The sequence below is a fragment of the Notothenia coriiceps genome, unplaced genomic scaffold (genome assembly GCF_000735185.1).
Source record: "Notothenia coriiceps isolate Sejong01 unplaced genomic scaffold, NC01 NC01_scaffold00033899, whole genome shotgun sequence".
Taxonomy (NCBI): domain Eukaryota; kingdom Metazoa; phylum Chordata; class Actinopteri; order Perciformes; family Nototheniidae; genus Notothenia; species Notothenia coriiceps.
The window spans coordinates 177,717-193,223 of NW_011366600.1; the positions used below are offsets into that span (position 1 = coordinate 177,717).

Below are 15,507 nucleotides of genomic sequence, written 5' to 3' on the forward strand. Positions count from 1 at the left end.
GAAGAGGCAAAACCGGAAATTTCTTCTTAAATATCGAAGAATAATCTGATAGAAAATGTAAACATTATTCCAACTATAGTTGACCGTTTGATGATTCTTTCTGAACGACCTGTTCCAACAGACTCGAAAATGATTGGAAGAGGAAAGGAAGGAGGTGAAAAAGGGTGAAAAAAATAAATATCATTAATCAAACAATATATTAATTTAAAGCAGATTAAAGTTAAAACTAAAACGGTAGAAGAAAATATATCTAAGTTAAAAACTGAAATTGATCAATTAAACCAGGAATCATTATATAATATTCATACAGCATCTGAAATAGATCAGAGAGGCAACTTGGCTCAAGCCATTAAAACTAACCAAAAGCAAATTCAAAGTAAATTCATCAAATGTATAAAAAACCAAGAAGGTTGTATTGTGTATAATGAAAAACAGAAACAAGAAGTGATAAGAGATTTATGTTCTGAAGCATATAAAGAAATAGACATTAAAACGGACTGTGTTAAAACTCTGTTGGGAACAATCAGAGTTGTTGGATCCGTACAACATCCAAGACTTTGATTTCCTTCTGGGTGAGATTAGAAAAGATGAGGTGATCCAGGCGGTGAAAGAGCTGAATGTTGGTAAGAGCCCCGGCCCTGATGGCCTGCCCACTGGGTTTTACCAACTATTATCTGATGATGTTTTGAACTTATGAACTTAAACTATGTTTAATGAAGGTCTCAGCAGTGGTTGTATGGGGGACTCATTTTATGAAGGTGTCTTGACTCTACTATATAAAAAAAACGATGAAACTAATATAGATAATTACAGACATTTAACTATAATGAATACTGATTATAAGATACTAGAAAAAATAATAATGAATAGATTAACAGATATATTAGATAAAATAATAGATAAGGAGCAAACATGTGCTATAAAAGGTCGCCTTATGTGGGACAACTTATCAATTTTAAGAGAAATTATAAATAAGCCAAAAGAAGAAAAAGTTTTTTTTATTATTGGGCTTGATAAAAAAAAAGCCTTCACCAGTAACAAATATAAAATTAATACCTGAATACCGATCGTGCATGTCTCGACGGCCGAATCTCCGGACCGAATGGGGAGAGAGAGTGGTACTTTAACGGTAAACAGTTGAGTGGCAAATGTCAAATGTGATTGTTTTGTCTGGTGTTCTAATTTTTATGTTCTTTTGATTTAGTACAAATACGTTTTCCGAATTTCCTTTAGGCATTTCCGGGAGGTAGTGGCTGGTATTCGATTATGAAGGCACTNCACATCAGACGTAAGGTTACTGTAGTTCATTCAAATCTTCGGCTTTTTCAGCCAGTGACAACTTTACACTTATTTTCACCAACGAGGCAAGCAGTGCGTACGTGACAGGCAAGTCATTTTTTAAGTGATCGTTCCTGGCACTTCTTACTAGCTATGATTGTGTTTACTACTGATCATGATAATGCTCTTCACTTTTCATGTTCTCACAATACTGTCTGCATAGTTTAGTCAAGCTACAATAATAATGGATAGTCACATTGATACAGCGTCTGCCTTGATGGACAGCGCACTAACACATATTTAATGGTAATACGTATTTTGCCTCATTGGTTCCACAATGGTAATGTAGAGTTTGTTGTAAGGTGTGCCTGCAACGGACCTTGACAGGGAGACGTGCACACTGCTATTGTGATGGCCTATGCTAGTGATTGTCTAGTGTTATAAATGGTTTGGTAGTGTGTAGTACTGTAGTAAGGTGTGTGTCATTTTGGTAATGTGTTAAAAATGTATATGCAATCTGTTCATTTTCAGTTACCCTTGACCCTCTCATTTTCTCAGTATTAGTGGTAATCAGGATTTCATACTGCTGACCACAGGAACTTCTAATAGCCATTTTGCAATCGAACAGATAAATTTTGTAAAAAACTCTAATCATGACTATGCTGTATAGTAAGTAAGAAAACTGCAATCCAAAAGGTACATCTTTCAACCCAGCGAGAAACCTTTCTGGACATCTTGAGATATATATGTTGCTTGATAATTTTCCCCTGAAGAATAAGAAGAAATTATGTTATTTTTCTTTTTTTGTTAATTAACTTTTTCAAAACCCTGTGCAGGTTTCAGCGTTATAAAAAGTACTTGTGTGGCAGGTTTTATGGGGACAGGACTGTTCATAATTGTCTAACTAATTATGTCTTACAACACTTTTAACCCTAATAAACCCAAGTGCAAACTGAATTGGGCGGCCTACTGCACAATAAGGCAAGGCAAGAACAAACTAAGTGAAGTCAAAGAACAAGTTAAACAATGGGAGAATAAATAAATATTATTAAATAATTAATAATTATGCAATTAAACAAACAGTGTGTCAATTTGGTGTGGGGTACAACAAGGGAGGTTACTAAATGTAATTTGTTATTTAAAAGTAGAGGCTATGGAGGCCTGGGAGCCATAGACCTGGGCATTAAACTAAAAATTACCTTTGTTAAAAACATCTCGGCTGCAATCAATAGGAAAGCACCTTGGGTTGAGGATGGAAAAATGGGATGTAACAAAAGAAGAGGCAGAGCTAGAAATGGACCCTATTACAAGTTAGTTTATGGTGACTTCACAACTGAAGTTCAGCATTTAGGGATTGATTGGATCGGACTACCGAATAGAGTAATTTTCAAAATGATAAACGATTTCAAATATGGAGGTGTTATAACATACAAAAACCTAACACCTGACGAAGGTAACGAAGTCTTGAAATTAGTGAAAAGTAAACAGTTATCGGAGAGCATGAGAGACGTGAGGTGGCTGATATCAGTCAACAGACTTGCGGTCAGAGCTGTGGTTTCATGGAGCTGCTATGTGAAAACTAGAACATGCCCCATGATTAACTGTGAGGAAGACGAAACTTTACAGCACCTCGTCATGGACTGCTACAGAGCAGAGGAGGTGTGGTCGCTCCTACGGGGCATCGGCTTAGAGTTCAATGTAAAATATATCTCAATCATGTATTGTATTCTGGATGAGGGGATGGACAATAAACACAGGGAACTTTTTCAGCTGGTAATTTGTATAACATGTATGAAGATCTGGAAGACAAGGTGCAAGATGATACTAAATCAGACGATCATAAACAGTGACACCATTGTGAAACAGGTTATCACTGAACTAAGGAGAAGAAAAACCCTGGACAAATCCCAGACTCAGCCATGGGGCGTTTTGAGTCTGTGACCGAACTGAGTCTCATTGGAACATAAACGTGCTCTCTTTATGTTATTTATATATTTATTCATTGTGTGTTATATGTATTATTAATGTAACATTTGTATATCATGTACTGCCCAAATAATATAAAATAAAGTTTTCAAAAAAACAAACAAGGGGGGCAGATTTGAGGTGGAACCCTTGGGATGTATTCAGCCTTTCTTCGCCCCATAATCATAGGATTACCCAGCGTGTAATATTCTTCACAAGCTCTGACATGATCTTGATGAGTCAGGAGCAGGATCACTTGTTCAGTCCTGTTGTGCAACGCAGCAACCACTTTGTTTTCCCATAACAAACAGTACTGTCATTACTCATTCAAAAAACATCAATAACCTGATCTTTCAATCAAGTTTGAACCATAGACTGGTTTGAACCATGGTTTGAACAAACAGTGGTACAGAGCGAAGCTGGAAATCCGACAGACCCACTTAAAAGGGACCAAACAAATAACGTTAGGTTGTATTACTGTTATATCATTTCAAACATATTAAACTTTGAAAGGCTACATAATAATACAAATATATATTTAGAAGTGTTTAGCAACCGCAACACGAATTACGTTTTAACCACTACATATGAATGGTACGGTGTCAGTAACCCCCCTCTCCCTAAAAGCCAATGGTACAGTCCTGCTCGGTTGCTAGGAGGCAGAGAACGCCAGAACAGTAGAAATAGACCGCAGGGAAAAGCTCCACCTTACTTGTCCCATTATATATGCATGACTTGTCGTCATTAAAGGTTCTACTTTATGCAGTTCTGCCCCGGTGAACATTCGGGTGCTGGACACAATCACAGTATGTTGTTATTAGCGTGATTGAAAGTGTTTTAGTTAGTTTACAATGGCTTCCGAGTGCACTCAAGAGACAATTCTGAACTTTCTAAAGCAAAACGGGGGCAAAGTGAAAAACGCCGATTTGATTGCGCATTTTAAAGCCGTATTCCCGGAGGAGCCGGAGAAGAAAGCGGCTGCCCGTCAGACATTTAAAAACAACGTTGACAAGATTGCTTTTGTGAAAAGTGAGAGTGGAGTTAAATATGTCTGCGTGAAGAAGAAGTTTCTCGGTTCGGAGAAGGAGCAGCTGAGTGTTACCGAGGACGAGTCTGTGACGGTAGGCCTACACACGTTACATCCAGAGGAACTAGTTCACCGTTATTATACCGCAGGTGCACCACACGGCACGCAGGCTCGTGCTGATGACGCGGCGGACTCAGCCCTGCACACACCTGGCTCAGGTTACGGAAATGACAGCCAGGTTAGAGTTCCGCATGTTTTTCCCTCTGAAACTATTCACCCGGATATAACAGCCGACAACAACAACAAGGGTCGAGAGTTTGTTTGTACAGGTGTGGACAACCGCCCAGGTGAGATGGGTAACAGAGGAAGCATCAAAAGAGAGAAGTCCAGGAAGGAGCAGGAGAGAAATGCGCCTCACGTCCCTGAGATATCAGTGATTGAAGCATCGCCTCTCCCGGCAGAGGGGCCTGTGTTCACCCTGCCTGGGCCTGTACACATCGCTCCTCTCAGAGACACTCTGTCCCTGGAGGGCCTGCAGGAGCAGTCTGATGAAGAGGAGGAGGATGAAGGTCAGTCAGACACAAACAGTTTGTCTGGCAGTGAAGGGGAAGTCAGCCCCCAAGGCAGCCGGGAACACTTCATCCAGGTGATGATGAGCAGCTCCCCCCAGGTAAGGCGCAGCATGGTGTTACGCGACTCTGTCTACCTGTCCTCCAGGAGTGATGGGGACTCGGCCTCCCTGGCCTCCTCAGGCATGGATGACGAAAGCAGGACGTCAGTGACCCTTGACCCGCTGGAGCACGAGTGGATGATGTGTTCTTCAGATGCGGAGTGGGGCAGCTTGTCCCAGCTCCTCTCCACGGATCCCAGCCTGGTCCTTAAGAAGGACTTTGTCTCCGGGTTCACCTGCCTGCACTGGGCGGCCAAGCAAGACAAGCCTGAGCTCATAGCACTCATCATCAACTTCGCCAAACAGCACCATGTTCCCATCAGTGTTGATATTCGCTCCAACACAGGCTACACACCACTGCACATTGCTGCCATGCACAACCACATGGAGGTGGTGAAGCTGCTGGTGGGGGCCTACAGTGCAGACGTGGAGATCAGGGACTATAGCGGGAAGAAGGCCTGCCAGTACCTCACTGACAACGTGAGTCTGGACATACGGGACATCATAGGAGCGTACGAGCATTCTGAGTCAACGAACGCAGAGAATAGAGATGGAGACCGCTGGAGGTTCTCCAAGGTTCTCCAGTCCAAGCCCCTCAAACTGCTCACCCCCCACGACGATGACTGTGTGGATGGAGAGGGTCGACCCAGACAGAAGGTGGTCCGCAGGAAGTCTTCACTCAGCAGGATAAAGCCCAGGCTGCAGAAGCTGCGCAACAGAGCATCGCAGATCGTCCACAGCACGACGTTCCACGACCCCGAGGAGATGGAGGACTCTGGGAGAAGGTCCTTTAGGTCCAGACCCAAGACAAGTTTCTTTGGCTGAGACCAGGGGGGGCACAGGGAGGCGACAGGTAACGCACACAGTGACAACAGTGGTTTACAGTAACAGACAGAACAGAACAGACTACATACGTTTTGAGCTGAGGTGCAGGGTAAAGCTCATAATTACATACATACATATGTATTTACTATCAAAATGCAGTAATTTTTATGCAAAATAGTTAAAAATCAATCAAAAACTAGGCTAATAAATGATCAGTTTGCATCAATAAGATGTGAAGTACCTTTTCCCCCTTAATATGATGGAAATACTCTTTGCAGTAACAGTGCACTAAGAACTCCTGTCATCACTGTAGCCTGTATTGATGCACCATAGTGTTAATCAGTGAAGGCTGATAACAGATGCTGAAGAGTGCATGGTTTGTGCCTCCAGGTCAGCTGACACTAGAGCCTCCTGACCTTCAGTCTGTTATCTGCAGAATATTTGTGCGTCATCATTACAGAGGCCATTTTAAAATACTGTAATCTGTCCTGAGGAGGATTTTTAAAGCATGCCTGTAACTATTTGGGCCAAAGTGACGTTTAAAACCTCAGCTCTGTGGGCAAAGTAATGTTAATATCCTCTCCCAACATTTAGTCTCCAGTTTGAGGGTAAAAAAAAAAGTTCCAGTCCTCTGTTGGAAGTACTAAAGCCATCTGTGGAATAATCCTCTACAATCCTTTACAAATGGTTTACTGAGCAGGAATGCACAAGTTGTTTAACACATGTACAGCATGAGGTGGTTTATAGAACCAGACTGGATCAAAGCAGCTTGCACAGCAGCATCAGGTTGTCAACATAGGAGTCGTCGGACAAATATCTACCAGTGATGGTGTGTGAGGATGGGAGCTTTCTACATTTGTCAGTGTTTAAACTAAAGAGTGTATTGTTATGTTAGCCACTCCTTTGGCTGTGTAACCACACGTTCAAATCTCTCAACCTTTTCAGTGTTTACAGCGAGCGTTTGAACGTGTTGGAGGGATGTTACAGCCTTTAAATAAGGATAAAATAATGAACTGTACAATTAAAATGCTATTAATGTTGCTTCCTGTAAAACCACAATGATTGCTAAATCTGGCTATAACTATATATTCAGTATTTGGTCTGTTAACGGATTTAAACCATCCAGGAATATTTGTTGTGTGTATTTAAAAAGTGTAAAATATTGACAGTACGACTCAGCTGCTCACAGTCTCATTGTTATTAAGTTATACGAACAAATCCGGTGTGTGTCTACAGTTAACCTCACATTATTTGTTGTCATCATTCATCTCGGTACTATATCTTATTTTTTACTAAATCAAAATGGCATCTTTAATCTTTTTGTATTCCAGCTTTGCACATTTGTATACAAACAGCTAACAGATTTAATTTGCACATTGTAATCTGTTACAAAAGTTTTACTTTTGAATTACAAAACTACTTGTACTGGTACAATAGGGTCATTTTAATGATGTTTTACTCTGATTTAATAAATAATACTGTACATCAGTGCAAATGTATAAAAGACTGTCTGATTTAATTCTTTTTTGGTTGCAAATGTAAACATATGGATCACTTTTAATGTCACCTAAAATATTCACCTACTAGCTTTATAATTAACTTATTTGAAAGCTGCAGAAACAGTTTACTTGGAGAACATTTAGTTAGATCAATATTGTCATAACACTGTTAAATAAATCCAGAATGTGAGTTAACGGCAAACAAACCGTTTTCAGCTCAGCCACTAGATGGCAGTGCAGTGGAGGAGTCCTCGTCTCTGCTGCTGCACTTAGTGCCCGTTAATGTTGAATGAAGGCTTTTCATTGTGTCCTAAACTCTCCCACAGGGCACTCAAATCCCAGTGAGCTTTACTTAGTTAATACCATCAAAAACTCCACGTTTGTCTTAAGTGAAATCTGAGCAGGACTGTGAGGAATGATGTAGGCATGATTTCTCTGGGGGGGGTCGTGGAAATGTGCAATAATTGGAGTGAAGTTCTTGGCAGAGTCAGCCAGAGGCAGAGCAGTTCCTCGTAGATGTTTCTAGAGAGAAAGAGAGAAGCTGGGTCGACTCTTGGCTTACAAAGGTTTCCCTGTCATCATGTTTCTGTCTGCTCTCAGGATTAGTTCTGCACCAAATCCTCTTGGCTGTTATTTCACAAGCAGGCCAACTGCTAAGTGACTGCTTAGCCAAAACTAATAAATATATCTATAACCTAAAACATATCTGGATGGGTTTGGTATCACTCATTTCAGATAGATTGTTAAACCAAACCAAATAATTTATATATAACACATTTAAATAACTTCAGAATTCTGGGACTCTTCGAGGCTCTATGTTTATTAACAAGGTTGACAATCATTGGACAATCTGTTGGTATAATATGTACAATAAAACCCAGTGGAAAAAGGCTTGAATCACAGTGATCATTGTAAACCATTTTTGCGCATTATAATCAATAAATTAGACATTTGATTAGAATACATTCTAAAGGTGATACACAGTAAAATGTTAGTCATTTGGCATCTCAAGCATTGAACCGTACCACAGTATAAACCATAATAATACTATCATTCAATCTCCTTCCTCTTATTATTATTATCTGCATAATCTCCAGACCTCCTAAAGGCCCACCAGCTCGCAGCTCTTCTTCCACAGCTCGGCCTGCAGCTCAGAGTCGTAGGACAGGGGGGAGGACTGCCTCTTCTCCCCGTTGTAGAGGTAACACCCCCCCACCCCCTCCATCTCAGAGGCGGCCGCAGCGTAGACGGAGATGGACGCTCCCTCTGCCGGAGTCTGAGGTAGGAAACCGTGATCAGAAAAATTAGACACTGGTAATATTGTAAACTTAACATCACGTGTTGTTTTCCTCGCTGTACCCTGAACAGGATCTTGGCCACAGGTTTCTTCATGGCCTGAGCGAGGCTCCACAGGTTGTCGTACAGCGCCGTGTCCACCATGCCAGGGTCCACGGCGTTGGCGATCACCGGGAACCCCCCCGCCATCATCTGCTCCTGCAGGTAGTAGGTGAAGAGGACCAGGGCCAGTTTGCTCTGCGAGTAGGCCCCATGGGAGCTGTAGCAGATCCTGGGGGAGGGGGGACATACTAGTTATCATTCTGACATATTTGTTTTTTTAAGATAGAGAAAAACAGAGAAAGCTTGGGGTGTGAGTTTAAAAAGTCTGATGTCATACCTCCTGTTTAGGTCGTCCAGTTGCACCACCCCTGCGTAGTGAGTAGCGGAGGACATGTTGATGATCCTGGAGCAGGAGCCCCCCCGCCCCGACCTCTTCAGGGTGTCCAGGAGCAGGTTGGTCAGCAGGAAGTGGCCCAGGTAGTTGAGCTCAAAGTGGAACTCAAAGCCGTCCTCCGTGTTCCTCTCAGGCACCATCATGGTCCCCGCTACAGCACAGAGGACAGGTTAGTGCCAATCTGTTATAATGGGTACTGTGACCCCCCCCCCCAACCCCTGCAGTGCACCCTACCATTGTTCACCAGCACGTGGAGCGGGAGGCGGCGCTGTTTGAACGCCTGGGCAAAGTTCCGCACCGACTTCAGCGAGGTGAGGTCTATGTAGACAAACTCAGCTGTGAACACAAAGCCACACAACACAGGATTGATTATGGGTACGAAAACCTAACGTTAAAGTAACAAAGGTGTCTACAGCTATGTTCAGGATTGCTCTCTGGGTAAGTGATCTCTCCATGTGGATTAAAAGAAGAGGACTTGAGATATCATGTCTCCTGTTGCCCTGGGCTCAGGTCCTCTGCACATCTTTATTTAGATACTGGCTATAACACAAACATATCTCTCTCATATAAAGCTTTACTCGTGGTTATAAAAGCTTTTCCCCTCTGTGGGACTAATAAAGGTATTCTGATATTCATTATTAATATTCAAACGGGGCCTAATGTTTTATATTATTAGTAAGGATTTGATGGCTGTTTTCATAACTGAAACTATCCAGACTGCAGTTATTTAAACCTTTCTAATCTGCATTGATGTGTTGGGACAGAGACGTTACCTTTCCTCTCGCATCCTTCCTCCTTGATCCTCCTGACGGCGGCGGCCCCCTCCTCCTTCTCGTTCCCAGCTGGAGGTGATGGAAATCACAGAGGGTGGGTGTCCAGCACAAATTAACTCACGCACAATGACTAACGCTCATCTGTTCACAGTACTACCTATTAAAGATGTTCACTACACAAGGTAGGCTGCGGCCAAACTCTCTGAAACATTGTGAATGTAGAAATAGAAGCTGCACTGAAGAGATGTAGTTAACATGTATTAGAAGGGGTAGCAGGTCGATGTAATGAGACTAGAGGCATGTGAATGGACAGTAGCATACCTATGATAACATGCATGCCAAGGCTGGCCAGGTGTCTCGCTGTCTCATAACCCATCCCTCTGGTCCCCCCCGTCACAATGGCCACCCTTCCATCCTGCCTGGGTAAGACTGTAGGAGGAGAGAGCACCACAGCATTATGAAGCCTGCATTTACCTGCTTTTCTGGATTCAGGGCAAATATGATTTGATAGGAAAGTCCATAACAATATGTTATACAATCAAAATGTATTCAAAGAGAAGCAACAATAAAGGAACATCAACCAGTCAGGCACATTTTGAAAACAAAATCTTTACTTTTTTAACATTTCCTTCACATCATAAAAGTGCCAGTGTTCTGCAAAGCAAGTCATTTTTAAAACTCTGCCATTGATAGGGTTTGCAATATATATATATACAGTACAAAATCCAGCCCCAAAGTTCAGTCAAAGAGCCTAATTCTTTTTTTAATATTCCTAATTGATTACATAATAATAAAGATATCCCAGCTGCTTCTGCTGTTTATTTCTGTTAACTACATTTTCTGTACAGACTTAGTAAAATCCAAAATAAGTTATTTTAATAGATAATTTAGGTATTTGGTAATATACAAAAATAATGTGGGAAATGAGAACTTTGATAGCACGAGATGAAAAGCAGATTACTTAAGCCATTAAGATCCATCCACAGACATTGAAGTGATAACAATCTTCTTATCTGAAACGTTTTAAAGATATGCAACTAGGCATTTCCCCACAGTGTATTAATAGTGTGCCGGGAGTCATCAGCACTCTTTAGCAAACAGTCATTCCACCGGCGGACCGAGACTACAGTTTCCTTCCCAAACATTGTCCAAGTCATCCTCACAGGGTTCAGGCTCATAGTAGCTCCGTGAGTTCTCGTACAGGAAGACCTGGTGATCCACTAAAGCTGGAGCTATGCGGTTCCTCTTCCCACACAGAACAGTCCCAGAGGAGCTCAGCAGCCGGTGGCATGGCACACTGGTGGCGGGAACACACCAGTACTTCTGCAGCACCTTGGGGAGGGTGGGGAACAAGAGAGCATGGCTGGACCACCACAGCAGAGGGTCTTCATTCAGACCCAGGACTCTCTGTGATTTGTAGTTGCTCAGCTCCTCCACCACCTGTGCGTGCAGCTCCTCCTGGCTCTGGTCTGCATCGGACTGACAGAATATGGCGGCCAAAGGGTTCTCTTGGGTTGCGCTGCCGGCGGACTCTCTGTGAGGCCTTTTGCTCGGTGGCTCGTCAGACACCACGGAGAAATCTTCAACGCATGGTGGCCGCTCTCCAATCTGCTTCTCGAGGATTGCTTTCGCCTCCTCTACGATGTTACTCTCCACCTTGGAGCGCTCCTGTGTGGACAGGAAAGGAAGCTTTTTGTACCGGGGATCCAGGAACGTAGCGATGTTCAGGAACGTTGAGATTTCTTGTGACAGCTGTGTGTTCTGTGAATAAGTGCTTGATAGGACCTTTGCTATGACTTCTTTGGCCATGCCGATCTCTTTGAGGTCCCCTTCGTTGACCTTAAGGGTGGTGTTCAACAACATATGAAGCACCGGCCTGACCATGCTAATGGTTGGGTACCTGCAGGAAGTGAACATATTTGCCACTACTTTAAAAGGCTGGAGCACTTCAATCAAGCCCTCTAAAAAGGTCCAGTCAGGGCCATCGAAGCTGAAATGATGGCTGCTGGAGCCCTCGATCAGTGTTGCAGTTACAGCCACCTGTTGCTCCTTCAGTCTTTGTAGCATCGCCAACGTGGCCAACCAAGACCTGCCCCTGTCTGTGATGAGTGGGCATTGAGCGAGGCCATGCTGCTTCTGCCTCTCCCTCAGCAGGTAGATTGTCGGTTCTCTAAAGTGATCAACAAGTTTGCGGCAACTTCCCAAAAAGCTGTCGACTCGCGGCAGCTGGAGCGCTTCATCCAGGGCGCGATTGACGGTGTGTCCAAGGCAAGGCATTTCTACTGACAGCTCCAGGAGAGAGCATGCTTTCACTATGTCCACAGAACCATTTGTGTTGGCCCCAATGACTTTATGAGTTATCCCCCATTCAACAAAAGTTTCATACATCGCTCTGGTGATGTTCTCAGCTGTGTTGTCGTCCTGCACTTCAAACGTTTTAAGGCACTTGTTGGTCATGGAGAAACCAGTTGCATTGTTGTGATTAACTGAATGCATTGAGAGGGAAATGTATGTCCTGTTCTGGGTTTGGCTTTGCCAGAGGTCTGTAGTGACCCCACAATTCAGAACCCCAGCAAGCTCATTAAACACCATGTCCCGGGTTCGGCAGTACATCTGAGGAAGCATCTTCAGTGCCAGATCGCTCTTGCTCGGTGGAGAGTATCCAGGATCGACGGTGCTCATCAAGGTCTTGAAAGTAGGCTCTTCCACTACAGACACAGGGTACAACCCCTCGCAGATGAAGTTGATGACAGCTATTGTCAGATCATTATGTCGTCTGTTTTCATAGTTTAGGTTCTGCCTTAGGTTGGTGTCCTGGGATGGTTGCTGAACGTGTGTTCCTGTAGGCTCGGTCTTTATCCTGGAGAATGCTGTGGCAAACGCCTCGCGCATCTGATCCGTGTTGCTCTTCACAAACTCACTGAACTCCACAGGGTGGTTCTTCTCAAGGTGGTACGAAAGATTGGACGTGTTTCCAGAGTAAGCTATTTGACTCATACATACTCGACAGTATATTCGTTTCCAGTGCAGAATGCAGCCATCTGCATCTGTGTCGAAGCCAAAGTATTTCCAGACTTTGCTTTTTGCCCGTGGGTGTGCTACCAGATTGAGGCCAGAGCATGAAGGTCCTGAGCTTTTACCCTCCATGGGTTCCTTTGGTTAGCAATCCACTTGGATGCCTTCACTTACTGAGCACCTAACAAGAATAGTGAAATAGACATTTGAGGATGTTGATTAGACATTCTAGCTATTTGTGAAGCTATGCTGACTGAAATGGGATTTTGTAATCCATCAGAAATGTTAACATGCACACAAGAAAAACTTGATTACAGTGATAGATCAGAACTTGGGGAATTGTTAAAAACTTCACATTAGACATCAGGAAGGAGGATTCATTACAGGACCGTAGCTCGGTGTACATAATAAACTGGTAACTGAGTTTATTTAAGAAGGTGTAATAACTTGATGGACAGTCAGTTATGAGACATTGAATTGGATTTGATTAAGTGCATGCAGAAACAGTTTAAGAGGGTAGTTCAATATTTGGATAAATATGCAAATTAGCTTTCTTAACAAAAGTTGGATGAGACATTCATTTCATTCTGCAGTTTCTGGGCTAAGATGACCATCTTTTGGCTGCACCTGAAGAGCCAGGCAGAACAACTGGAATGTTTGCTTTATTTGTTCACATACGATCTAGTAGTCATGATGCAGGATATTCCATAAAAACACCAAGAATGCAGGAAATCCCCTTTATAACTTTTAAATAGCCGGCATTCTTTGTAAGATTACGAGTGTATAAAGCTCCTCTCAATCCATTTCACAGTCTAGGGACACAATGGTCCTTTTTCTCTGTGTATTGATCCCTTTCTACTTCATCACATGCTCTTACCCCCTGATCCCACCGGAAGCGTCTGCGCTGCGCCTGCGGCGTTTTTAGCGATCGCGGCCACTCTAGTCAATCGGTGCTATTCCACCAGACCCGCTGCGCCGCGCTGCGCCGCGCTGCGCCGCGGCTCGAAGCGTCCCAGAAGCTCCTCGCCGCAAGGAATTTCTAAAATATAGGATGAATCCTATTTTTGACGCGGCGCAGCGCAGCGCAGGCTAGGAAGTGGAACGTTCCTCACGCCCTCGCGCAAGCACACACGGCTCCACGGAGCGGGGTCAACAAACAACTAAAACCCTTCCCAATTCACCAAAGGACCCTGTCAACACATGGACAGATCCCGATCCGCATCACATCTCATACCAAATACAACACCACGACGACAACATTCTCAGCAGCCAAACTAACAAACAATAAAGGCATCGAAAAACAACACAACATCCCTGATGTCTCGTCGTCCCACATTATTGCACTTAACCATATCACCACGGTCCAATCATTATACTGCCTAGTACTCTAGTCTCCTCTACACACCCCACATAACAATCACCATTTCCCTTTTATACGTAACGCCCCTAGCAACGCCTATTTAACTAACCGCTCCATCCGGGCATGATGCATCACTAATTGAAATGTCACCGGACATTTGGCCTCCCTTTTGCGACCCGTACCAAGAGGATGACACTTCTCTCGCATCGAGCTCCCACCCCCTCCCCCCCTTCCTCCGGCCAAAACACGTCGGGCCCCCGCCCGCAGTTGGTCCGGCGTTTCTCTGCCTCTGTTCCCCCACTAAAAAGTAGTGGGCAGACTCGACTGAACCTGTCGGTTTGCTGTAGTGGTTATTAAAAGACCCTACTTGCACNATGCCAGCGTTCTCCTCCGGTTTACAGGCACTGTAAATTATATATATATAGAATAATTATGATGATGAATGCATATTTTTTTACCACTAAAATACAGCAACACATCTTTGATTCATGTCGTTTATAACTGGAATATTACAATTATTATTAACTGTGTCTGTAGTCTACAACACAAGAAAATAGGAAATAACAACAATAAACACGATTTAAACAGACACAAACTAAAACCATTTAACTACGTAGCCTACTTACTTGTAGAAGTACAAATGTCCAGGAAATATTCCAAAATCAACAACAACTGCGAGGCTGCACACACGACGCTCCGCTTCCGCAACGTTTTGAAACGCGCCTGTTGGGTTATGACGCAGGAAGAGGTCGCAGCGCGGCACAGCCGCAGCGCAGCGCAGCGCAGACGCTTCCGGTGGGATCAGGGGGTTACAGGCAAAGTCAATGATCAAGTCCTTGAAGTCCAGCTTTCTAGCTAACTGGCTTTCAACGGACAGCATGGCAAGACTGCAAAGCCTTATGGGGGTTCAGGGCTGCGGAGCCTAAAGATGGATCTGTTGGTCCTGGCACCAGGGGGAGGGACAACTGATTTAGTATGAATAGCTGCTAAAAATGTACCTGCATTTATTAAATGTCAGCTAAAAGAGGAGTGAAATGAAAAACCTCAGAATTTTATGTGAAGATATTAACAGTACTTAAAGGTGGGTTACGTAATTTTGGAGAAACCAGCTCGAGTGCGCTAAAATACACAACCGGAAAAAATCTGCCACTTCCTTACAGAGCCCCTCCTTCAACACACACGAACGCGCACATGACCAATGAGGGCACGAGATAAGTTTGTGCACGGCTGACAGGCAGGTAGACCATCCAGTTATTTTAGCCGGGCCGGCTAAAATGAGTGGTCGTGCTTTTAACAGCGCCACGGCTTCCACAGATGACATTTTTTATGGATTTTTTGTCAAAGCACTTAAGATATTCATTGC

General features: G+C 43.5%; 3 protein-coding genes across 3 annotated transcripts; 1 reads left to right on the forward strand and 2 right to left on the reverse strand.

Annotated features, from left to right (window-relative positions):
• Positions 1–3,943: 3,943 nt before the first annotated feature.
• LOC104961878 (ankyrin repeat domain-containing protein SOWAHC) lies at positions 3,944–7,380 on the forward strand. Its single transcript, XM_010790235.1, has one exon. The coding sequence runs from the start codon at positions 4,095–4,097 to the stop codon at positions 5,763–5,765; it is 1,671 nt and encodes a 556-aa protein (XP_010788537.1). The 5' UTR covers positions 3,944–4,094; the 3' UTR covers positions 5,766–7,380.
• A 685-nt stretch (positions 7,381–8,065) lies between these two features.
• On the reverse strand, positions 8,066–10,304 carry LOC104961879 (dehydrogenase/reductase SDR family member on chromosome X-like; the record flags this gene model as incomplete). Its single annotated transcript, XM_010790236.1, has 6 exons — positions 8,066–8,540; positions 8,624–8,831; positions 8,940–9,147; positions 9,231–9,332; positions 9,770–9,838; positions 10,091–10,304. Coding segments are annotated over 6 exons (975 nt in total), but the record flags the coding sequence as incomplete, so codon positions are not given.
• A 54-nt stretch (positions 10,305–10,358) lies between these two features.
• On the reverse strand, positions 10,359–13,866 carry LOC104961880 (zinc finger BED domain-containing protein 1). Its single transcript, XM_010790237.1, has one exon. The coding sequence runs from the start codon at positions 12,914–12,916 to the stop codon at positions 10,871–10,873; it is 2,046 nt and encodes a 681-aa protein (XP_010788539.1). The 5' UTR covers positions 12,917–13,866; the 3' UTR covers positions 10,359–10,870.
• Between the last annotated feature and the right edge of the window lie 1,641 nt (positions 13,867–15,507).